Source organism: Jaculus jaculus, unplaced genomic scaffold, assembly GCF_020740685.1.
Source record: "Jaculus jaculus isolate mJacJac1 unplaced genomic scaffold, mJacJac1.mat.Y.cur u25, whole genome shotgun sequence".
Taxonomy (NCBI): Eukaryota; Metazoa; Chordata; class Mammalia; order Rodentia; family Dipodidae; genus Jaculus; species Jaculus jaculus.
In genome coordinates this window covers 3,071,000-3,096,029 of record NW_025423515.1, presented here as the reverse complement: position 1 = coordinate 3,096,029, position 25,030 = coordinate 3,071,000, and the positions used below count along the sequence as shown (strand labels likewise).

The window sequence follows — 25,030 nt, the reverse complement described above, 5'->3', positions numbered from 1 at the left end:
ATTAGGCATATGTCACTGTCCATAAGCTTCTGGAAAATTACTTAGCAATGTCAGTGTTGCCGGAAATCTGTTTATATGTTTCCCCACTTCCTCCAATCAAATCTTAAAAATGAAGTGTTGATACCCCATGAAATCACTGGTCATTAGCTCTTTGAAATGCATTTGACAATACATGCATAACTCATGTCCCCTACTTGAAATACCACTAAGCACATGAGAATGGTAATAAGGGGGGAGAGGTCAGGATTTATACTTATATTTATATTTATATGTATATCACAAAAATCTCGGGCTGGAGAGGTGGCGTAGCAGATAAGCGCTTGCCTGTGAAGCCTAAGGACCCCGGTTCGAGGCTCGGTTCCCCAGGTCCCACGTTAGCCAGATGCACAAGGAGGCGCACGCGTCTGGAGTTCGTTTGCAGAGGCTGGAAGCCCTGGAGCGCCCATTCTCTCTCTCCCCCTCTATCTGTTTTTCTCTCTATGTCTGTCGCTCTCAAATAAATAAATAAATAAATAAATAAATAAATAAATAAAATTTAAAAAAAAATCTCACCTGTCCAAAATTAAAGAGCTTTAGAAATGCTCCAAATTTGATACTTGCAGCCCATGTTGGTCCAGTAAGACGTACATAACATGAATGTTGTCTACACCTGTAATTAGGAACCCAGTAATGTATTTTTGCTATCATATTTAGATAAGGGAGAAGTTTATGTGAATCATCACACTTGGACTCAAGGAATTCAAATCCCACAGACATGTTGGGTAAAAGATTGGGATTCCTGTTGATCTCTTCAGTGGCAAAAATCAGTGTCAGAATATATTGATATTTTTTGACTGGCAAACTGAAAAGAAACACAGTGATTATTATGAATCAGTTTCCAAGCAGGATAGCCTTGAAACAGATAGATTGGACATGTGATACCTGTGATAAATGATGTTTTTTTCCTGAAATTCTCATGTAATCATTCACTTTGATGTGAGGATATGAAACTGCATCACATAAAGACCAACTGAGTATTCTTTCTTAATTTTGTAATGGCTGACCATTCTTAAATGCATTTATGTTTTAAAAATATCTAAAGAGCGCTGGGGAAATGATTCAGCAGTTAAGGCATTTGCCAGTGAAGTCTAACGACCCAGGTTCTATTCCCCAGAACCATGTAACCTGTTCCCTCAAAATAACATCTATTTAATGGCAAGACATATTTTTGTTGAGATGAGGAAATTTTTCCCTTTTCTGATCCAATCTTCTACTTGGAGACATTTTTATTAGATATGGACATATTTTGTATGTAAACAACACTTATTGGTACGATCTTTTCCCTCCTCCTTGCCCCTTTACTGAAGAGGCCTTCCTCTCTGGGGATGAAAGTCAACACCATGGGAATTGTGGGCCATGTATTATGGGGTGGGGGGAATGCCTCTGAGCAGAATGTCCCAACTTGTGGATCTAACAATCTTTCCACCCCTTTCCTCAAAATTTCCTGAGCCATGCTGGGAGTATTTAAATCTATTTCAGTGATGGGTCTGGTTGGAGAATTAAGACCATAAATACTCAGAGTTATTTTTGTAATTTAGTAGTGATTTTAGGAGGCAAGTGGCAGAGTGTCCATTAATGTGCAGATTCTGAGCAGCAGGTGGCACCAGTAGTAGGAAGGGCACATGGACTGGCTCTGCACCTGGGCTCACATTTGGCATCGCAGAAGTGATAGTACAGGTAGGCAGAAGGACATGAATAATGGGAACTTGCTCCCCGACTCTCACTGGAATCTGCCAATTGGTAGTGTGGGTGGAGGGAAGGACATGGAGACTGGGTAACTGTACCCAAACTAGTGTATGTGATTATGCAGACCCCCATGTGAGATGCTGGCCATAGATTACATAGGCAGGAGAAAGTGGTGTAGTGACTAGGAGACTGTGCTTACATTCACGTGTGAGATCCAAGTGCAGGTAACAAGGGCAGAAAGATAACATGTGGGAGCTGAGGTTTGTGTTACACTAGAGGATGGATAGGTTATGCAACCCCCAAACATTGTTTATCAATGTAGATCTATTGTGTTGGTGGTGATTATGAATACAATTCTTCTGGCATTGTCCTCTGCATTTATGTTGCATTTTTTCTTAAATTTGTATCACTACTAGACTGCTAGTTTACCTTACTAGTTTACTACTCTACTAGCTTAACTTATTGCTAGTTTACATTCCTAACCTTAGTGCTTAGTAAGTAAGCAGAGCAAACTCAGGATTTGGTCATATTTCAAATGTGAAAATTTCATGGTCCCTTAAACTTTTTGATATCTCTGTAAATGTAAAATTTTGATTTCCTCTATTATTGCCTCATTTTTAAGTCTTCTCTATTCATAGATACACAGATAGTTTTGTAGATCATTAGAATTCTTCTGTAGATATATTTTGACTTTATGATTAAAATATTTCTTAATAATCACTGATGTTGTCTTTTTATGAAATTTTGATATCTAAAAATTATTACAGGTTATGTGCAAAAGAATTCATTTTGGAGTTTCCAATTCCACATTTCACTGGGAGCACTATCATAATATCTATGAAGAATTGTCTCACTAATTTTGTATTTTCAGTCAGAATTTTAAACGATTTCTAGATCAAATAGGCCTAATTCTATTATTTTCCTATTCACAATTATCTTCTTTTGCTATCACCAACAAAAGAAAGATTGCTTCTATAGTTAGTAAACTTTGATAAGCTGTGCCTTTCACATTTTAACTTATAGACTATGTGCAGCTTTAATTGAGGTTTTGTTTTTCTTTGTAAGAAGACCTTATCCCACCTTCTGCAAAGTTCCCTCAACCTAAAGGGGTCTAGTTGTTGTTTTTTTAATGTTTTTTATTTATTTGAGAGTGACAGACACAGAGAGAAAGACAGATAGAGGGAGAGAGAGGGAATGGGCGCGCCAGGGCTTCCAGCCTCTGCAAACGAACTCCAGACGCGTGCGCCTCCTTGTGCATCTGGCTAACGTGGGACCTGGGGAACCGAGCCTTGAACCGGGGTCCTTAGGCTTCACAGACAAGCGCTTAACCGCTAAGCCATCTCTCTAGCCCAAGGGTCTAGTTTTGATGTCCTGTTTGACTCTGAGCATACAGTAATCACTTTATATTGGCAATTACAACTTCTGGTTGCTGATAGAGTACCAAGAAAAATGGAACTAAACGTTTGAAATGGCTGCTAATGATATCTGGGAATCATGTTAATTGGTGATGTAGCCACTGACAAATTTCCCAACACAAGGTAAATAACCTTTCACTAAATAATCGTATAAGCAACCCTAATTTGTCCAATTTTGTAAAGAAAAAAGAAAAATGGGCAAGAAAAATGTGTTATTGGGTAATTAGTGAGAATAATATGAAAATATTTTTATACATGTGTCAAAATGTCAAATACAGAAGAAAGTAAATAAGTATTAAAGAATTTCTTGCTTATCCCCAATACCCAATAATCATTCTTTTTTGCAAAATTGAGAACATTTTTCCTAAGCCCCAAGATCAGTTTGTGGCAATTTGCTTCTGGCTACTGATCATTTTTTTTTTGATTTAATTTACTTTTTTTCTATCTGTCAAAATTAATGATAAGTAGTCTGGGGAAATTTCTTAGTGGCTATGGCATTTGCCTGTTAAGTCTAAGGATCCCAGTTCAATTCCCCAGACCCAATGTAAGCCAAATGCACAAGGTGGCACATTTGTCTGGAGTTCATTTGCCGTGGCTGGATTTCCTGATGAGCCCATTCTCTCTTTCTTTCTGCCTCTTCCTCTGTCTCTCTCTTAAATGGTAAATCAAACACTTAAAAATTAATGACTCACTATTATACCCTACACAATAAAAGAATGATTATGTGTGCACAGAGTTATTCAGCATCTTCCCTGGTGGTGTTTCCCATTTGACCTGCCAACTTGGGCACAATCACTGTGCCCTTCCAGGATTTTATCTGTAGGAAATCATAGAATTTTAATTCAAATTCTATTAGTTCAGTTATGTGATACTTATTCATTTCCCATAGCATCATTCTTTTGTATACTGATATTAAATATGCTTGATCAAGGGAGAATTAATTTATTCTTTCGTGGTCATTTCATGGGCAGTGGAAAATAGCTGATATGGCAATGATCCTAGTACAGTAAAGTATGCTCTGGAGTAAAGATTCTAATGTACCTATGGGGAACAAAGGAGTGATTTTGGAAACCATTGATGAGCATGAGTCAGGAAGAATCACAACACCATTGATACCACCAGGCAGGTTGTGATTCTTTTGGCTCTTCCTGAACCCATATAAATTAGAATGACTTGAATTGGAGTCCCAAAGTTCTGCTTTTACAGCAGTCCTTGAGGATGTTGTTCATGCATTTTAGGTGCTAGAAGTATAGATTTAGGAAAAGGCCTTGGCAACACAAAGATAAAATTAATCCAAAAATACATGAATATAGATGTGTCTACTATAAGGTAATATTCTAAAAATGTAAAATATGAAATACATCAGGATCAAAATGTTAAACTATGGCAACCTAAAATGTATACTTAAAGGAGTATAATCATTCATAAGTCATTTTACAAGACTTCAGATTAGAGGAATTCTTATTTTTACTTTAAAATTCATGAAGTATAATAATATATAATTTTCAGCTTCAATGAAACAAACTTGAGCAGGCTAATCCTCTGACATAGTAAGACAAGGAGTACAATGAATGGCCAAATTCAAAATTTCAAATATTTAGTCATATGCGAAAATTCACTTGGAAGACAAGACAGCATATCTTATAAATGATGCTGTGAAAACTGGGTAACCACTCAAATAAGAATGAAAATGGAATAGTAACCCTCTCCCCAAATAAAAATTTCAAAATAGACTCTCAATCCAATAGACAGTCATAGAGAAAATAGCATATTGCAGAAACATTTCCTGATTATGAGTCCAAGATGTGGTGTTTTGTCGTATTAAATGAGAAGGGTCAAGTTAGATTACTTTAATAAATGGTTGCACACCAAGAATACAGAATGCAAATGAAAAACATTTCTGGTCATCATTGATGTTGTGGAGGATAATGGTCCAGAAAATAGCAAAGAGAATAGCTAAATATAAGTCATATAGCCCAAGAAATAGGGATAATAGTAATGAAAAATTTTAACAGAAGCATTATTTAATGTACTTAATAAGGGTGTGTAAGAAAATGAAGTCCTATTATATTTGGTTAGGAATGGAATTTCCTGTCCTTATTGTTAACAACACTGTTGTTCCCTCGTAAGATCCAGCTATATCAATCCTGGGTATAAACTTAAAGAAAGTGTTGTTAGGAGATATAAGAAGTTTATAACATTTTGTAAAATACACTAGGGCTAATTACAAAATAAAACAAAAATGCTTGCATTTATAGTTTTCATTGTTTTATTGTTCACAATAACAGGTTATAAAACATACCTTAGCATTTATCTAATGAATGGATAAAAAACATGATGTGTGGACAAAATTTATTCTTCAGTCATTAAGAAGAATATCCCATAATTTGTAAGAAACCCATAGCTTTTCCTGTGGTAAGTAAGTGAGCCACACACAAAAGTACAAGAAATGGTTGTCTTCATATGTGGAAGGCGCAAAAAAAGTTACATAAGCTGGGCATGTTGGCACACACTTTAAATCACAGCACGTGGAAGGCACAGTTAAGAGAATCATCGTGAGTTCAAGACCACCCTGAAAGTACAGAGTGAACTTAAGGCCATCCTGAGCTAAAGCAAGATCCTACCTCAAAAAATACTCATAAAACTTAATTAATGCATATATGGACAGTACATGTAGTAACATAATGAAACAACTTTTTAAAATATTTAATTTTTTTTCTTATCTATTTGTTTATTGTGAACATTTATGGCATGATAGATTCTCTGTCATTACAAACAAGTCAAGATAATGTGACTCCTTTTGCATGTGGTTTTACATGGATGCTGTGGAATTGAACCTCTGCCAGAAGGCCTTGCAAGTCAGCAGCTTCAGCCACTGAACTATATCCCAGAGGAATCCACCTTTTTTTGGAAAATATATTTAAAATTTACTGATTTTTTATTTAGATATTTAGAAAACATGGTTTCACAATAGCTCAGACTGATCTGGAACTCCCTGAATCTCAACCAGGGTTTGAACTCAAAGTGATCTTACATCTTTCTCCCAAACGCTAGGATAATAGACATGAGACATTAAGTCTGGTGACATAAAATATTCATCAAATATAATATTTTATAAGGAAATATCAAGGAATCTCTTACACAACTATTTGGGAGATGATTCTCTAAGTGAAAAGACTGTCCATGGTTAGACAAACACAGAAAACTGGTCCCCTTTGGAAGACCTTAGGAGTTACATACTTATGGATGAAAGATGAGCAGATACTGGAAGGGACACTTTTTCTCAGCCACTTAATATTGACCAAATGCCAGTGGAGTTTATTGTCAGGATAAGGAGGATTTAATATGGGGCAAGGAAGAAAGCACTATGCCCAAAAATCCTAGATATATACATTGGAGTATAAAAACTCATATTCACTTGATTGTGGGAAAATACTGCTTTGTAAAAGCAACATAACTTTTGGCTCATTTATAAGTGGCATACTTAGGAATAAAAGAGCAAGGGATCCTCCAAGTGTTTTTGTTACCCATATGCAGACTTCTTACACTTTATTCATGACATTGAAAGAGAAAATTAAGAACCAAAGTTGACACTTACCAGGAAAGCTTTCTTCTTAAATCTTTTTCTCTCCTAGGCTTCCATGATATCACAATTTCAAAATTACAATCCTTCCACATATCTCCATCATTGTCTGTGTTTTTCTTTATTCTCCAAAAGCAGCTTGTTTCTGTCAAACTGCAGAAGAGTGCAGAAAGCATCACAAGAAATATGACAAGCATAAGAGTGGTCAGCTTCCCCATTTCTCAAAGCTCTCATTCTGAGCTCAGATGCAATGTTCAACATTCAGTAGATACACAAATCACACGTGTATGCTTGTGCGTGTATCTATCTTTACTACTACTGCTGGCTAGGGGGAATATTTATATCCCTAATGTCCTTCTTCCCAGGCTGTGTCACCTCCCTTGAGGAGTACAGAACACAGCCATGGGGCTCTGCATCTGAGGTCCACATCATGGTCAAAAATACATGTTGAAAAACATGTTGTGAGAATTATTTCTGGTTTCAGGTGCTATGAGGTCATGCATATCCAGGCATGAATGCCCCTGAGATAATATGAGCACTTTTGGTCCCAGACTCATGTCAGCAAGCCATTTGGATGAAAAACACCTGAAAGCATGTAAGTGGATTTCCTCAGCATGTCTAAAACCAGATGTGTAGTGAAAAGGTGAGAAATTTTTCCTTTCCATCATAGCTCATGCATAAAAGTGCAGCATTATTACCTCGGTTGTTGAAAAGGAGGTGAGGATCCTCACATACCTCACTCCCATCAGCATCACAGCATTTACTGTGTGCTCCACGCCCTACTCCATGGCAGTTTCATGTCTGTAATATCCCACAACTCCACGTTTCCTAATGTCGGAATAAACAATATATATATGGAAATATATATCATTATCAAAAGAATCCACAACTATGACAAAGAATTGAGGTAAAAAGAAACCCATAGAGTTTACAATGGGAATGAAGCTACTGTGGGTACAGGACCCATAGGTAGAGTTGGGAAACAAGTCAGAATCATATCCAAACATAAGCCCTCTCTCCAATATCAAGCTACCATCAATCATGGGCTACAAGAGGGCCTACATCTATTAAACTCTCTAAGAAAAAGTAAGGGTCATTTCAATTGTGCTGTAACTAACTTACTCTCCGTTGGAGAATCTGCTTCTCTTTTTCAGATAGATGCAGATCCTAAGGAGAGAGCCACCCCATCATACCTCAAAAGGGCTCTGGGTGAAACTAAGGAAAATTAGCAAAACAAGCAAGGGTGCTGATTTCCTGATGAACCAGCTATCACCATTGAATCAATAGTCAAAAGCAGATATATTAAAATAAGAAAAATATGTCCAAAATGCATGGAAACATATTCAAAATTTTTTGCTACTAGGGATATTCAAATAAAAAGTAGACTTGTTTTATACTCACCCATGTCAGAAAGGCTATCACTATCAAAAGAATCCACAACTATGACAAAGAATTGAGGTAGAATGAAACCCATAGAGTTTACAATGAGAATGCAGCTTCTATGGGAATGAGTATGAAGTTAATTAAATCTGAAAGTAGATACAGAAGATGATCAATATGCATCACTCTTGGGAAAATACCTAAGTTATCCAAATCAACATATCTCAAGTGGGAAGGTTTTAGCTCAACTTCTAAATATTATTTATATGTTCTCAAATTCATTATTTTCCAAGTGAATGGGTGACACATATTGTCTCTGTTATGAAAATGCCAGTTTACTGTGCTGTTTTCTTTCGGATCAGATTATTTTAAGCATTATATATTCCCATTTTGCTATTATTACTTCAGCCATTGGAGTCCTTTGAAGAATTTCCTTGTCTATAAAAAAGTGTTGGACAGCTGGGAATGGTGGTACATGCCTTCAATCCCAGAACATGGGAGGTAGAGGTAGGAGGACTGATCTGAGATCAAGGCCACCCTGAGACTACATAGTTAATTCCAGATCAGCCTGGGCTACAAGATCCTACCTTGAAAGAAAAATGTTGAACAACCTTTCCTACATTTACCTCAAGTTCAAAGTTTGTCTTACATTAAGGTCTTTCATTTATTTTCAATGTATTTTTCATGTGATGGGAAGGATGGTTCTTGGTTGTTTTCTCTGTGTGTGGACATCCATTCTGCCACCACCATTTGTTATGTAGACACTCATTTCCAAGACACAGTTTTGGTGCATGTAACAGTTTTAACATATACCATACCAGAAGCAACTTGTGGGTGGAAAGGGTTTCATTCCATTCCGATCATGCTGGGGAAGGCATGGCAGGTACGAGTTGGAAGCTGAGTCACATTGGCATGCAGGACTCAGAGGAAGGATAGAGTGAATTGTCAGGTCCACAATGAGTGACAAACTTTTTCCAGCATGTCTCCATCTCTAAAAGTATTCATAACCTCCCCAAACAGTAGCACCTGCAGGTAACTTTATTTTTCTCTTCCTTTATTGCTCCAGATAAGGAAATTAGATATTTTGGCAATGTTCTGAGGAAATATATGTCATGAAACAAGTTTACAAAGGTTCATTTTAGTTTACAGTTGAAGAGTGTATTGACCATTATGATTGGAAGGGCACAGTTGTAGGAAATATGAGATTGCTTTCACATATCTAACATAAAAAGACAGATGTGAATTCTGGCACTCAGATGGATTTTCTTTTTTATTGAGCTTAGGGCTTCACCTTATAGGATGATTCCACCTATATTCAGGGTGAATATCCCACCACCTAACTTTTCCTTTCAAGAAAAGAGCCATTATTAACACACTATGAGATGAGCCTCATAAATTTCATACGTGTTTACAAATACAACCCAGTTGACAATGTAATTAACTATCTCCAAGTCTTCTGCACTGTGTTCAATAAGACTAAAGAGGATGCACATTCTTATTTAATTCAAACCTTAGGGGGAATAATTTCTTATTGCACAGTTTAGCTTTTAAATATCTATTTATTTCACTTATTTATTTATTTACTTGTTTTTTCCAGGGAGTGTCTCACTCTAGACCAGGCTTACCTGGAATTCACTATGGAGTCTCAGGGTGGCCTCAAACTCATGGCAATCCTCCTAGCTCTCCCTCCTGAGTGCCGGGATTAAAGGTGTGCTCCACAACACCTGGTAATTATTTCTTCTTTTCATTTACTTGAGAGAAAAAGAAACAGACAGGCAGAAAGAATGAGAGAGAGAGGTAGAGAAAGATAGGACACACAAGAGCCTCCATCCAATTGGCTACTTTTTATATCTCACTTTATGTGGGTACAAGAGAATCAAAACCCTGTCATCAGACTATGCAAACAGGGCCATGTAATATGTGCAAATAGCAATTCTTGTCAAGATGGCATCTTCCTAACCATGCTTCACCTTGTGGGGAAGGAAAGGCAAGATCACTGGGGTTTTTAATGCTTGCAGATCCTAGCCGACTTCCAATGGGATGGTGCAGAGGAGCAAAGTATGGAATGCACTGATTGCCACACTCTTAGGCAGACCGCCAGTTTCCCAAACCTCTAAAGCAGCTGACCCACATGCAGCACCTTGGACAAGGTTCTCCATGCACTGCCTGCAGGCTACCAGTGTACAGGCCAGCCAGCTTGCATTCCTCCCTCTTTCCCTCTCTCGGTTTTCCTCCATATTTCCATCGCCAGGACCTCCATAGAAACTGCAACTGCCACCCCAGCTGCCATTCTCTCATGCACTGAAACAGGTTCCTCCTGCACTACCCACAGGCTACACTGACCCAGGACAGCAGGCTTGCATTTCCCTCACCCTATCTTCCTCCTATGGCTTTCCTTGGGACTCTATCCCAGCAGGAACACGATTCCAGTTTCCCATGACCACCTAGCATTCCTCCATCCGATGGTTTTCCTCCCTCTTCCTGTCACCAGGACCTCTGCCCCATCCCTCACCACCATTACTCCTCATCGTGGGACCCACAGCAGTCGCATCCTCCTCCAGCTTTGCCCAGTCATCAGACCTCCAAGTCCCATCATCTTCATACTTCACTTCACCTCACCACTGGGTGAGCAGTGGCCCTATCCCTCCACCCTGCCGTGTCACAGGATCCAGCAGTCCCATTCCCGCCAGCTTCATTGTGCCATCATACCCCATAGACCCATCCACTCACCCCAACACATCACAGGACTAAACAATCCCATGCACTCTACCCTGCCACACCACAAGACCAGACTGCATATCCCATTAACCCAAGCACCATTGAGCCTCTTGACCACACAGTCCAATACCCTGAACCAGCAACCAGCAAACCCCTCTTGACAAGGTCTTTGGTCACCACCAGAGCATCACAGACTCCTGAGATCTGCACAGACAGGACTCATTGCCATCAGAAACCAAATTTAGTCGAACATAAAATGGAATAATCACTAGAGACACTTCAAGAGTAAACAACAGCTTCCTCCTGAAATAAGTTAGATTCCCACATTGTGATAAGCAGAACACAACCAAAAGGAATATTATGAAAAATCATATGGAAGTAAATCCAACTAGGTTGCCCAGTCCCACAATGGAAGTCTCTAATCAGAACATAGAAGAGACAACAGGATTAGAGCCCCAAAATGAAGACTTAAGCTATGTGACCCAGGTCAAGCAATTAGCAGGACATGCAGAAAGGCAACAAAGGTCCAATAACTGTATGAATGTTGTCCTCACTGGAATAGACAAGTAAGTCTTCAAAAGACAGTTAAATGAGCTGAAGAAGAGAATTTAAAAAAGGACCTCTATAATCTGCTGGCTAAGCTCAATGAAGGCAAAAAAAAAAAAAATGCAAGGACAAATTCCAAGAAGTATTTAAAAATCAGAAAATGGTGTGAAAAAGAAACTCAACAGAGGGATGGATACTATACATTAAAAAGACAGTAGAAAATAAAAACCAAATCCAACAATTCCAAACCAGTGGAGAAGCCCTGAAGAATAGAATCACTCAGGCAAGAGGAGGCATAGTCACTTGTGCTTTGGAGAGCTTCATGTTGTTACCAGGACAGAAGAGAGCTTTCTGTATAACTTGACCTTCTGTGTAGTACTTGTCTTTTAGATTAACCCACACCGAGAACGTTGTAGTGATGACCACCAAAGAAATGCATAGTCAAACAAACTTCTATTTCCAAATTTTTAAAAGAAATAGCCATTGACGCTGCTATGTGAGCTTTGTGCTCAAGAGCAATTATCAGAGAGATTAAGGATTTTTTTTTTTTTTTAAGTTTATCTCTTTTATTGTTGGGCCCTGAAAGGCCCAGGCGTGAAGCCTAGTGGAACATCCTGAGCCTAGGTAAAGTTTGGCAACCTGTCTCTGGCCAGCTATGACTCAGGAAGATGCCTAATGGCTTCTGGCCTGCTACTTCCGCACAGGAGTTGAAATTACCATTTCAATAGTTAAAGTTTACTATTGGCCCTTACCTCACCCCCTCCCATCCTAAAATCCCCACCTTCGTACCCAACATGATATAGGCAACTGCTCATAGCAATAAAGCGAGTTCCTGTGAGTTCCTACATCAAAAAGTCTCCTGATTCAGTGTGGTTTTCCTCTGGTGGCTAGGAGAGGTCTGAGTCATCCGATGCTCATCTCCTCCTCAACCCCTTGGGAGAACAAGTAGGCCTGGTCCTTCCCTCAGCACTACCTGCCCCCGCCAGCAGAGCATGGCAACTGCCCCCTAACGTGCAGCAGACTAGTGCCCTGTGAGAGGCATTCATTGAGGAGGTCAATCGGTGTGCAGGTGAGCGTACCCTCATAAGTTATGAGGCAGTCTTCATATTTACTGAGGAATGACCTGAGACGAACCTGCCCATGAGGATGTTAATCTTTTGGAACTTTTATTTTGGAGAAATAGGCATGAACTTGGTGCTTGTAACTAAAGGTGTCTTCTGGAGTGGTAAGCCAAATTTTATGGACTATTCGGATGAGAGTCTAAAAATGCTAAATACAGACAGCATTACACTTCAAGGCTTGGCTTATGAGCTTTCTAAGGGAAATGAAAGACTGCAGGGGACTTTGTTGGAACTGGGCTACTGGCATAAGAACTGGCTGCATCCTGCTACCCAGGCACAGAGAGTTTAATCAAAGTTAACTTTGTCAAGGGCTGATGTACATGGCTAGAGATATTGGAATGAGAGATTTAAGATTTTTTTTTTTTTAATTTGGTTTTTTGAGATAGGGTTTCACTCTAGCCCAGGCTGACCTGGAATTCCCTATGGAGCCTCAGGGTGGCCTAAAACTCATGGTAATCCTCCTACCTCTGCCTCCCAAGTGCTGAGATTAAAGGCATGCATCACCACACCCAGCTGAGACTTAAGATTTTAAGCTAGAAAACCTCAAGCAAGTTAAAACTACAGGCACTGAGACTAATTTTAGGCTATGGTGGTTCAGTTTACATTGTTTTAGTCTCTCCTTGCTATGTCTTATACCAGTTAAAAATGTTTACTCTGTGCCTTTATATGTTAGAAGTGTTTAACTTGTTTAATTTTACAGGTCTTAATATTTTAAATTGGTCAAGACTGTGGGTACCTTCATAATTGAACTGAGTACAATTTATAATGTGTGATGGTTATAAATCTATTGGGAGCCAGGGAAGATTTTGGTAATTTAAATAGATGGCCCCCCTCCTGGCAGCTTGTGCCTGACCCTCCCCTACTGGGAATTGGCGGGCAATCCACCTTTTGGGAGACTGCCACGTGGCCCCCTTGTACTGACCCAGGTGGGGACAAGGGAGAAGTCCGCCCTCTCGTGGTGACTGGGCTCACTGACCTTTTCCTGCACCTACTAGGCATTGGCACATGCCAGGAAACAATCTAAACCTGCCATTAGTCATATCCTATGCTTCAATGTTTTGCCACTCTCGGGCTGCCTGATCAAATTAAAACAGATAATGGCCCCTGCTTTGTAAGCAAGGACTTTGAAGAGTCTCTTCAGACCTGAAAATTTTCACATTCCACAGGCATCCTATACAACCCCCAGGTCCAGGCTATCATTAAAAGATATAATCAGACTCTCAAGTCTCAATTACAAAAACAAAAGGGGGAATCCTTACCCCCACACGACCAACTAAAAAAAAGCATTATTTACCCTAAATATTCTAAATTTGTCTAACAATTTAAAATGTGCGATAGTTATAAATCTATTGGGAGCCAGGGGAGGAATGTGGTAATTTAAAAAATGGCCCCCAATATTTTCATTTGTTTAGCTTAAGGTGTGATGGTGGGTTTCAAATTTCAATACAAAGTGTGCCTAGCAGGAGTTCCTAAAGTGTGCTGAGACATTTGACTTTAGGCTTGTACTTTTAACGTCTAACTATACTTCATACTCACAGCTTTAAAGTAGCTCCTGAGAAAGTTCAACTCGTACCTCCCTTTAAGATCTTGGGCTTGATCCTTACCCTAGATACAGTTTCACCTGTTAGAAGCTCTATATACTAGAGTTAAAAGTTAAAACTCGTTTGGAGTGTCATGTAGATTTTCAAATGATTTGTGTTACTTCTAAAAAAATATAATAACAGTCAACAGCGTTGAGAAAATGCATTTATGGCATATTTGGCACAATGATAATATTTCCTTAGATCTGATTCAGTTACATTCAGAGATTTTGTCTTTGCAAAATAATCATCTTATTTTTGATGCAGCTAAAGCTGCTGATGACTTAATATCTGCTTTTAAGTCTGCCTTGCGTAGATGGAATTCTCTCACTTCTTAGATAGGAAGCTTTGCTACTACAGGTGTTTGTCTGTTGCTCATTCTGTGTCTGCTGCCCATACTCGTTAAATGCCTTTTAAAATCCTTTATGGATATCTGTGCAGAAGTACATGGAATACAGCTATGGACCCGACCCTGGCTTCCTGAGATATTATCTTAAAGCCCCTACAGAGGGTGGTAGTCAAAGACGGGTAAGATTCTCTCGAGTTAGGTCAACCTAAGACAAGGCATGAATGATGGAATTCATGTACTGATGACGGGTAAGGCCTAAATATCGTAGAGGAAAAACTAAGACAGATACAGTCTTTCTACACCAAGGCCCAGAAGGACCTGGTTCATAAAAAAAATAATAAATAGGGCTGGATAGATGGCTTAGCGGTTAAGTGCTGGCCTGTGAAGCCTAAGGACCCCAGTTCGAGTCTCGGTTCCCCAGGTCCCACGTTAGCCAGATGCACAAGGGGGTGCACGCCTCTGGAGTTCGTTTGCAGAGGCTGGAAGCCCTGGAGTGCCCATTCTCTCTCTCCATCTGTCTTTCTCTCTGTGTCTGTTGCTCTCAAATAAATAAATAAGAATTTAAAAAATAATAATAATAATAAATAAAAAAGGGGAAATTGTCTAATACCATTTGGCTGGCCTTGTATCCATAGCTCTGGGCCATTTGACAGCAAGACTTTAGCACCTGCATGTAAGCAAGATTATACACATCCAGTGTTACTGATAAGAGCTGGCCATTCCTTAAGATTTATGTTTGTATTGCTGGGATCAAAGGGTTTGTTTGTTTCCCAACCTTTGTACTGAAGTAATTAAAGTACAAAAACTCTGTAACAGAAGGGAATTTTTTTGATAGAAACTTATATGAGGCTCCTGAAATTTTTGTCCATGGAAAACTTTATTAAAAAAAAAAAGACCCATATGGGTACCAGTGAGAGACGTAAAATATTTGTCCCAACAAGTGGACAGTGACACTCACTTCTCTAGGGAGTGTCCCACCCCTTAGGACTGTTCCTAAAATAGTCCTTCACCTTGCTAAACTAAATAACTCCCTCCCTTGCAGAAGATTGCTGGCTTTGCCTCTGATCTGGGCCTCTCCAACTGATTGTAGTACAGTTGCCCATACAACCTTAAAATTTGCTCAGCCACCTTTCCCATCCCCATGCAGTTTTTCCCAATGTTTCCTCTGGGAATTTGGGACCCACTTTTCCCTAATAATTCCAGTATAGATGTGGGATACATTCATCCTTCCTTCTGTACTTTTAACACAACTGAGCCCAGTGCTCAACGCTGCCTGCCTTCTGGAATGGCTTATGTTTGTGGAGGCCAGATGGCCTATGACTTTCTGCCCACCAATTGGACTGGCCTTTGTGACCCAGCCACCTTAATCCCAGATGTAGATAACATTCCTGGAAATGAGGCCCTCCCTATGCCCTCTTTTGATTATATCAGAGGGAGACCTATCTCCAACAACAGCTAGATTCCCTGGTTGAGGTAGTCCTACAAAACAGGAGAGGACTAGACCTACTAATGGCCAAAAAGGGAGGCGTATGTTTGTTTTTACAGGAAAAATGCTGCTTTTATGCCAACAAATCATCCAGGACAAGATTAAGAGGCTCCAGGAAGTCTTAGAGAGGAGGCAGTGGGACCTCCAGGACAATCCACTGTAGACAGGCTTACATGACTTCTTACCCTACCATCTCCCTCTACTTAGACCCCTCCCCTCCTTCTCCTTCTCTTTACTGTCGGGCCTTGTGTAATTTACAAAATTACATTATTTATTCACCAGTGGCTAGAGGCAATAAAACTTCATCAGTTTGAAGTACATTATGATGGGCTGGCAACACAGGAATTAAGTTCCTCAGATGACCCACTGCCACCTCCCCTGCCCATGGTGACTAATACACTTACAAAAATAAAAGGGGGAGATGTTGGGCCCTGAAAGGCCCAGGTGTGAGGCCTAGTAGAACTTCCTGAGTCTAGCTAACATTTGGCGACCTGTGTCTGGCCAGCTATGACTCAGCAAGATTCCTAAGGGCTTCTGGCCTGCGATTTCTGCACAGGAGTTGAAATTACCATTTCAATAGTTAAAGTTTACTATTGGCCCTTACCTCTCCCCCTCATCCTAAAATCCCCGCCTTCGTCCCCAACATGATATAGGCAACTGCTCATAGCAATAAAGCAAGTTCATGTGAGTTCCTGCTTCGAAAAGACTCCTGACTCAGTGTGGTTTTTCTCCGATGGCTAGGAGAGGTCTGAGTCATCTGATGCTCATCTCCTCCTCAACCCCTTGAGAGGAACCAGCAAGCCTGGTCCTTCCCTCAGCACTACCTGCTCCCACCAGCAGAGCCCGACATTTTATTTTGATAATACATGTTAGCATTAAGTTTTGGGGAGCATTTTCCAGAACGCTTAGCAGTTGTGATTAACACACCTAAGTTGCCTCTTGTTGGGTGATTGACCGACTCCTGTGTTCCTACTAGCACGGATGCTATGTGTGCATGTGTGCATTCATGCCTTAACTTGGGTTACTGCTCAACATTAGCGTCTGACGTGGTCTGCACTGTGATCTTGAGTGTATCGTACATCTTGGGCTAAACTGCATCCTGACACAAAGTTGCAGGCATGAGTTAAGAATGCATTCCTCAGGAAGAATGTTTGGCCAGATGGACACCGTGTCATTTTCACAGACTTTATTTTGAACTTAGCCTGGATGGAAAAAGTGGCCTGTCAAATGGAACACCATCAACAGGGAAGAGAGGAGAGCCAAATGCTAGCATGCTTTTCACCACTGCGTAACTGTGCACACTGTATGTTGTCATGGTAGCTTGTCTGCAACCTGACTAGGTTGGAGTTCAATCTTGATATTCGTGCTCAGAGGTCAGAGAGATGTAAGACTTCTGACTAGTGTCTTATTTCCTTTATGTTGATTAGTCTTTGATACATGTGCTGAATCAGAAACCTAAATAAAGATAATTTTTCAAAATGCAAAAACCATGTTTATTGCTGCTCAATTTACAATAGCTGGGAAATGGAAGCTGCCTAGATGTCCCTCAACTGATGAGTGTATAATGAAGATATGGCACATTTATACAATGTATATATTTATACAATGTACATATTTATACAATATATAAAAAATGAAGTTATGAAATTTGGAGAAAAATGGATGGATCTGGAAAGGATTCTACTAAGCAAAGTAACCCAGGCCCAGAAAGCCAAGCATCACATGTTCTCCCTCATATGTGGATCCTAGCTACAGAGGATGGGGCTTCTTTGTGAGAAGGAAAAACCTCAATAGCAGAGGCCAGTAAGTGAAAAAGGAGATATAAAGGGAAGAGAAAGGGAGGGAGGAGGGTAGTTAATAGGTTGATATTGTATATATGTAAGTAGAATGATTGAGATGGGGAGGTAATATGATGGAGAATGGAATTTCAAAGGGGAAAGTGGGGGGGATATTACCATTGGATTTTTTTTATAATCATGGAAAATGTTAATATAAATTGAGAAAAAAATAAATATTTGAAATTCAACAATAAAAAAAAATTGCAAAAAAAAAAGAGTAGAATCACTCATGTGGAAGACAGAAACTCAGAACTGGAAGACAAGACAGAAGAAACAGTTTGTGTTTCCAAAAATTTGAATAAGTCCAATTTTTTGTGAACAGACATGAGGTAACTATGGGATACCTTAAATGCCCCAAAAATTGGATCATAGGTATATGAGAAGGGGAAGAATTTGAGACCAAAAGCAGGGAAAAGTTATTCAATACATTATCAAAGAAAACGTTACTACCCTCCAAAAGTGTCTCATGAAGTTACAAGATGCTAACAGAACTCCAAAGAGACTGGACCCAATAGTGAAATTCTCTAAGACGTATTGCCATTTAGACTCTGAACATCAATAACAAAGAGAAAGTCATTAAAGCAGCTATGGAGAAACAACATATTACATATAAAGGTAACCCCATTAGAATTATTTCACACTTCTGAATAGGAACCCAAAAGCCAGAATGGCCTGAAATGGAACATTGCAAAGTCTAATAACCTATGGCTTCTAACCCAAACTACTCTACCCTGCAAAATATCACTCATAATAGATGGGTAAAAAAAAAAAAAAACAACTTTCCACAATAAAAGTCATATCTACAACTAAATGAACCCAAAGACAAAACTACAGAGAGTTCTTCAGGGCAATTTCCATGCTGAAAAGCCAAACAACCAAGCTCAAATGCCTACAAGAAGCTGATCACCATAACCAAACTCAGAGAAAGTGCAAAAGCTACAAGGTCCCAGGAAACACCAAACCACAAGCTACCACAATATGGCTGGGATTGAATCACAATTATGACCCTGAATATTAATGGACTTAATTTATACATTGAGAGACATAAGCTATCAGGATAAATCAGAAAAATTAGACCCCTCAATGTGCTGTCTTCAAGAAACCCACTTCACCCCTAAATACAGACATATGCTCAGGGTGAATGGGTGTATAGTGACATTCCAAACAAGAAGAAATAAGAAAAAGACATGCATTGCTATACTAATAACAGATAAATTAGACTTCAAATCAAAAGTAATCAAAAATGCAAAGTAGGCCATTTATTACTTATCAAGAGAATGATCCAAAAGAGGATATCACAATCATTAATCTTTTTTCACCAAACACAAATGCAGCACAATTCATAAAACAAAACCTACTTGACAGCAAAACAGTAATAAACACCAACACCATCATAGTTGGGGACTTCAATACTCCACTATCAGCAATAGATACATCATCCAAACAGAAAATTATCGGAGAACTAAAAGATCACAACAAAGCCATAGATCAACTAGACTTAATGGACATCTACATAACATTCTACCAAAATTGAGAATGCACATTCTTCTCAGCATCCCATGGAACCTTCTCTAAAATACATCATATACTAGGCCATAAAGCCTGCCTCCATATATTTAGGAAAATCAACAAAATTTCCTGCATGATATCATGTCACAATTCTGTAACGCTAGAAATTAATAACAGGAGATGAGCCAGGAATCCTACCAGCTTCTGGAAACTGAACAATACATATTTAAGTTTATTGTTGAAAACTCTTAAACTTATGATTTACTCATTTATTATGATTAGCAGAAGAAATAAAAAATGAAGTTGAAAAATTTATAGAATTGAATGACAATGAGAGCACATTGTACCAAAACTCATTGGACACAATGAAGGTAGTCCTTAGGGGAAAATTATAGCACTAAATGCCTTCATAAAAAACATTTAGGGCTGGAGAGATGGCTTAGCAGTTAAGCGCTTGCCTGTGAAGCCTAAGGACCCCGGTTCGAGGCTCGGTTCCCCAGGTCCCATGTTAGCCAGATGCACAAGGGGGTGCACACGTCTGGAGTTCGTTTGCAGAGGCTGGAAGTCCTGGCGCGCCCATTCTCTCTCTCTCTCTCCCTCTATCTGTCTTTCTCTCTGTGTCTGTCACTCTCAAATAAATAAAAAAATAAACAAATAAAAATAAAAAAATAAACATTGACAGATCCCAAATCAACAACTAACAATCCACCTACCACATTGACAAAAAAAAAAAAAGGAATAATCTAACCTGAAAGGCTCCAGAAAGAAAGAAATAATCAAAACAGGGTAGAAATTATTGAATTGGAAACTATGAAAACAATTAAGAAAATTGATGAAACAAAGTGGTAGTTCTTTAGAAAAATAAACAAGATTTATTATCCCTTGCCAATTTGATCAAGGGGAAAAATGAATTGCTTCAAGTTAACAATATAAGAAATGAAAAGAATAACAAATAAAACAACCCACTCACAAAGTGGGCAGAGAAATGAACAGGGAGTTCTCATAAAAAGAAATACATATGGCAAACACACACTTAAGAAAATGTTCAAAATCCTTAACCATCCAGAAAATGCAAATTAAAACAACTGTTAGACTCTATCTTACACTAGTAAGGATAGCAAACATTAGAAAACTAAATGAAAACAAATGTTGGTAAAGATGTGGAGAAATAGAAACTCTCATTCACTGTTAGAGAGGATGTAAGATGGTACAACCACTATGGAATCCTATAAGGAGGATATTAAAAAGGTTGACTATACAGTTACCAGCAGACCCAGTTGTTTGCTTGTGCCCGGCCCTCCCCTACTGGGAGTAGGCGGGCAGTCCACCTCCTGGGAGATTGCCACGTGGCTCCCTTGGACTGACCCCGGTGGGGACAGGGGATAAGTCCATCTTCTCCTGGTGACTGGGTTCACTGATATTTTTCTTTCAGCCGATACCATTTCCCACACCTGCTGGGCATCGACACATGCCAGGGAAAAAATCTAAACATGCCATTAGTCATATGCTTCAATGTTTTGCCACTCTCAGGTTGCCTGATCAAATTAAAACAGATAATGGCCCCTGTTTCATAAGTAAGGCCTTTGTAGATTTTCTCCAGACCTGGAAAATCTCACATTCCGCAGGCATCCCATACAACCCCCAGGGCCAGGCTATCATTGAAAGATATAATCAAACTCTCAAGTCTCAATTACAAAAACGAAAGGGGGAATCCTTACCCCCACATGACCAACTAAAAAAGGGATTATTTACCATAGATATTTTAAATTTTTCTAAAGAAGATAAACAATTCTCCTTTTCAAAAACATTGGGCCTAATCCATTACCTACAGTTCTATCTGGAAAAGATAGAAGGAGCCATTGACTGGGGCCTGGAGAGGACCAGATGCGCTCCTCACAGCAGGGAGAGGGGTTAGATGTGTCTTCCCTCAAGATAAAAAAAAGAAAGATCCATTTGGCTTTAGGCTTGTACTTTTAATGTCTAACTATCCTTCATACTCACAGCTTTAAAGTAGCTCCTGAGAAAGGTCAAACTGTGCCTCCCTTTAAGATCTTTGGCTCGATCCTTACCCGAGATACAGTTTCACCTCTTAGACGCTCTATATAATAGGGGTGAAACTTAAAACAGGGCTCTTCCGGTTAAGATGGCAGCGTAGGTACCACGCCAAAGCAGCCTGGGGGAAAAAAGACCAAAAAACCTCAGCAAAACACACACTTTTACTAAAAAGTGAGGTGTATGGGAAATTGAAGCAGCATCAGAGAAGTAAAAGAGATCCAGAGCATCCAGAGCCCGCACAGGCTGGCAAAAGCGGCCTCGGGGGCTGCAGATATGGCTTAGTGGTTAAGCGCTTGCCTGTGAAGCCTAAGGACCCTGGTTCAAGGCTCGGTTTCCCAGGTCCCACATTAGCCAGATGCACAAGGGGAGCACATGCGTCTGGAGTTCGTTTGCAGAGGCTGGAAGCCCTGGCACGCCCATTGTCTCTCTCCCCCTCTATCTGTCTTTCTCTCTGTGTCTGTCACTTCAAATAAATAAATAAAAAATTTAAAAAAAAAAAGCGGCCCCAGCAGTTCCGCCAACCGTGGAGGCAGCGCACCAGAAAGTGTCCAGGCTCGGCTCAAGCCGCAGGAAAAGCCAGGTGTGGGAGCTTCCACTCACACCATCTCCACAACTCAGGAAACATGAAGGGAGAGCGGCAGTGAGCAATGGAGAAGCAGACCATGAGGTAGAGGAACACATGGAACAGTGATAGAACCAGAGCAGCTGCGACTCCCTCTCCTCCCCCACTACCTGAGCGCAGCTCCAGCGAAAAGAGCAGCAGTCCTGGGACCGGCCATGCCAACTGGCGCTGACAGTGGGACCCAAGCTGGAGCAGAGTCTAGTAGCAACATCAGTGGCTCCGGCACCGGTAACAGAGGCACCAACAGCAGCAGACCCAATAGCGGCAACAGTGGCAGACACAGCAGCAGCAGACTCAGGAGCAGGAGCAGCAGCAGATGCAGCAGCAGCAGCTTCAGGGGCAGCAGTAGCAGACCCAGCAGCAGCAGCTTCAGTGACAACAGCAGCAGAGGACCCAGTAGCAGCAGCTTCAGCAGCAGCAGTAGCTCCAGAAGAGGCAGCTACAGCAACAGCAGCAGCAGAGGCAGCAGCAGTGGTGGGCCCAGCAGCACCAGCTTCAGCTGCTGACAGACACAGGAGAGGCAGCTTTAGCAGCAACAGGTCCAGTAGCAGGGGTGCCGATCTGCAGGACAACAGTTGCCAGGCTCGGTTTGCCCCATAGGAAAAGCCAGTGGCCAGCTCCAGACAACCAGGCAGCAACTTCACTGAGATCAAAATCCCAGGTAACTGGGATTGCACAAGGGAAGGGTCTCACTTGGACACAAGCTGACTTGGATACTTCAACAAACCAGAAATCTTAACCTCTATGTTGACAGGAAATCTGGTTGTTATAATAACTACTGTGGCATACATACTTGGGACTGTTTTTTGATTGAATGTGTACAGTGTTTAGTTAAATTTTAGAATCTACCTGTATTTTATTCCACTCAGCCTACTTGAATACTCCCATAGCAGGCAAACTCAACCCCTAGGAACACCATTGTAGATACTCTTAGAGCCTTAAGAGCCACACCTATCACCTTAAGCTCCTACCCTGATAATATATAACATCAAATCAATTGATACAGCTAAGAATACCCAGCTAGCTAGAAAATCCAAGCATTAACTTAATCCAAGATGCAAAAATATATACATTATAACACAAGAAACACTAAAAAGCAAGACAATATAAATCCACCTAAACGTATTAATACATCAGAAATTACCTCCAGTGAGAACGAGATAGAGGAAATGCCACAGAAAGATTTCAAAAGAATCATTGTAAATATATTCAAAGAAGTCAGAGAACAAATCGAAGGAGTTAAAGAGGAACTTAAAGAGGAATCAAAGGAATCAAAGAAGATGCAGGACACGAATTTCATGAAATAAAGAAGGCTGTACAAGTCATAAATGAGGAAATAGAAATAATACTGAAAATCCAGTCAGAATTACTAGCAGTGAAGAACACAGTTAATGAAATAAAAAAAAACTGTAGAAAATCTCACCAGTAGAATGGATGAAGGAGAGGACAGAATATCTAAGCTAAAAGACCAGGTGGCAGATCTAATACAGCCAAGAAAGAGAAAGACAAAATTATAGAAAAGTATGAGTGGGAATTTCAAGATATTTGGGACACTATGAAAAGATCCAATATAAGAATTCAGGGCATAGTAGAAGGAGAATTCCACTCCAAAAGCATAGTAGGCAGCTTCAACAAAATCATAGAAGAAAATTTCCCCCAAATTGGGAAAGAGGTGCCAGTGCAGATATAGGAAGCCTTTAGAACCCCAGCCAAACAAAACCCGGAAAGAACCTCTCCTTGCCATATTATAATCAAACTTCCAAACACACACACCAAAGAAAAAATATTGAAAGCAGTTAGAGAGAAAAATCAAGTTACCTACAAAAGCAAGCCCATCAGGATTACAGCAGATTATTCAACACAAACTTTTAAAGCCAGAAGGGTTGGGAGTGATATATTCCAAGTTCTGAAAGATAACAACTGTCAACTAAGGTTACTTTATCCTGCAAAGTTATCCATTCAAATAGACGGAGAAATAAGGACATTCCATGACAAAAGCAGGTTAAAGGTGTATTTGTAGACAAAACCAGCACTACAGAAAATACTTGATAGGATCCTCCATGCTGAAGAAAAGGAAAAGCACACATATAAGGAACCTAGACAAAACAAGCAATACTCAAATACTAGTTAACACAAGACAGCACAGGTAGAACTGGAATCACAAAAAAAAAAAAAAAAAAAGGCAAACATAAATACACACCTTTCAATAATATCTCTTAATATCAACGGCCTCAAGGCCCCAACGAAAAGACATAGGTTTGCAGACTGGGTTAAAAAGCAGGATCCTACAATTTGTTGTCTCCAAGAAACTCACCTTTCTACAAAGGATAGACATTATCTTAGGGTGAAAGGTTGGAAGATGATGTTTCAAGCAAATGGGCCTAGAACACAAACAGGGCTTGCTACAAGGTACACTTTAGTCCAGCGTTGGTCAAGAAAGATAAAGAAGGTCACTTTATATTGATTAAGGGAACACTACAAAAGGAGGACATTACAATCCTAAACATATATGCACCTAATGGGCTCGCAAATTCATCAAACAACACTATTAGAACTAAGGTCATAGATAGCACCAAACACAGAGGTGGTGGGTGACTTTAACACCCCACTCTCATCAATTGACATGTCATCCTGGGAAAAAATGAACAGAGAGTCATATGGACTAAATGAGGTCATAGAAGGAATGGATCTAACAGATATATACAGGACATTTCATCCAAAGGCTGCAGAATATACATTCTTTTCAGCAGCACATGGGACATTCTATAAAATAGACCATATATTAGGACACAAAGCAAATCTTAGCAATTTCAGGAAAATTGAAATAATTCCTTGCATTCTATCTGACCACAATGGAACTAACTACAAATCAGTAGCAAGAAATACTATAGAGCATACACAAAATCATGGAAACTAAAGAATACACTACTAAATGATTAATGGGTCCATGAAGATATCAAGACGGGAATCAAAAAATTTATAGAGTCAAACAATAATGAGAATACAACATATCAAAATCTCTGGGACACAATAAAGGCAGTTGTAACAGGTAAATTTATAGCCTTAAGTGCCTATATTAAGAAACTAGAAAGGTTGCAAGTAA

General features: G+C 39.7%; 1 protein-coding gene across 1 annotated transcript in view; it reads right to left on the bottom strand.

The window, feature by feature from the left end:
- LOC123457507 (vomeronasal type-2 receptor 116-like) overlaps positions 1-25,030 on the bottom strand; it is a 104,705-nt gene that overhangs the window by 5,797 nt on the left and 73,878 nt on the right. The window contains 3 exon segments of the mRNA XM_045141386.1: positions 553-841; positions 6,739-6,876; positions 10,952-11,025. Coding sequence (XP_044997321.1) covers positions 553-841; positions 6,739-6,876; positions 10,952-11,025 — 501 coding nt within the window.